The 1,602-nt window shown below is 49.6% G+C and overlaps 1 protein-coding gene across 1 annotated transcript in view; it reads left to right on the top strand.

The window, feature by feature from the left end:
- The window catches only part of LOC101846854 (cytochrome P450 4F3-like), a 26,644-nt gene that overhangs the window by 1,428 nt on the left and 23,614 nt on the right, over positions 1–1,602 (top strand). Inside the window, exon 2 of the mRNA XM_035973397.1 lies at positions 783–860. Within this exon, the coding sequence (XP_035829290.1) occupies positions 783–860 (78 nt within the window). The remainder of the gene's footprint in view (positions 1–782; positions 861–1,602) is intronic.

Below are 1,602 nucleotides of genomic sequence, written 5' to 3'. Positions count from 1 at the left end.
GGCAGTTATATCGGTAAAAGGAGGAACCGCCACCAGGGATTAGAACGTTGTCAGTGAACGTTGGGAAAACAACCAAGTCTCTCCGTCTCAGAGTCCACTGCGATATCTGGCCCAGCCCGTCCTTTGGAACACACAATCTTATCTAGGTCATTATACAGAAGTGAGAGAAAAAATAATGTATTATCTTTCTTTGTTCGGGGGATACATATACGCCCTCTCCCTATTCGTCTGTCGTGTGTCTGAGACTTTGTACCGAAACCTTTATAGCAATCATTAACCGGATCAACGGTCAACCAGATGTTATCACAACTAGGTACTCTGTAATATAATCTTATCTGCCAAGAGCCATTATAATGTCTGTCATTTATCAGATACACCCCTGTCTACAACACACTTGTCAACCTGCTCTAACGGCCAACTGTCCAAGACAATCACCTGAGCACTGAGCACGCGACTACTTTCTACTTCCGCTCGTGGAAACGAGTGAGCGGGTGGTTGGAGGGCGCCTCTGATAGGTCCTACTTTTTTACTTTCCCTCTGTTGTCTGTGTTACTGTTTCTCAGCACTAAATGACCATTATTGTTGCTTCTCTTTACTCAAATAAACCACTGGTAAGTCCTACTTCTTTACTTTCCCTTTGTTGTTTCTGTCTGTCTATCTGTCTTACCTTTTTCGAGCCCAAATGACCATTATTGTGCCGATGTGCTTCTCTTTACAAAAAAAAAAAAGGGAATGAGTGACATAATGTGTTGTCGTTGTTTCCTCCCCCCTCCCGCCCACAGTTCCCGGGTCTGCGGGAAGAAGGACGAGAGTTTGACTACGAGAACGCCAGAACCTACAAGTACTTCCACCGGGTCTGGGTGGGTCCATTCACCCCGCTAGTGGCCGTCTACCACCCGGACTCCCTCAGGACGATCATACACTCCACCTGTACGCTCTCCCCGCCCCCCCCCGTCCGTCCGTCTCTCCTGTACACTCTTCCCTCCCTCCCTCCCTCCGTCAGCACTACTCACTCAGACAGGCCGGTACACCAGTGTTCTCATCGATGCTATCACTCAGCCTATAACCCTCGTACGATATATCTCCATTCCTTCTCTCCTCCCTCTTTTTTTCTCCCTCCCTCCTTCCGTCTATCTGTACGCTCTCCCTCCCTCCCTCCCTCCTTCCGTCTCTCCAGTATGTTATGTTCGTCTATCTGTACGCTCTCTGTCCCTTCCCCCTGCCCGTCTCTCCTGTATCTGTCTGTTAATCTGTCCGCTATTCTTCCTTCCCCCGTCTGTCTCTCCTGCATATTATTATGTTCGTCTATCTGTACGCTCACCGTCCCTCCCTCCATCTGTCTCCCCCGTATCTGTCCGTCTACCTGTTCACTATTCCTCCCTCCCTCCGTCCGTCTCTCCTGTATATGTTCGTCTATCTGTATGGTCTCCGTCCATTCCTCCCTCCATCTGTCTATCCTGTATTTGTCCGTCTATCTGTCCGATATTCGCCCCCCCCCGTCTCTCCTGTTTTTGTCCGTCTGTCTGTTCACTATTCGTCCCTCCGTCCGTCCATCTCTCCTGAACCTGTCCGTCTGTCTGTTCATTATTTGGCCCTCCGTCC

The sequence above is a fragment of the Aplysia californica genome, unplaced genomic scaffold (genome assembly GCF_000002075.1).
Source record: "Aplysia californica isolate F4 #8 unplaced genomic scaffold, AplCal3.0 scaffold01196, whole genome shotgun sequence".
NCBI classification, from domain to species: Eukaryota; Metazoa; Mollusca; class Gastropoda; order Aplysiida; family Aplysiidae; genus Aplysia; species Aplysia californica.
This window is presented reverse-complemented; position numbering and strand designations above follow the sequence as displayed.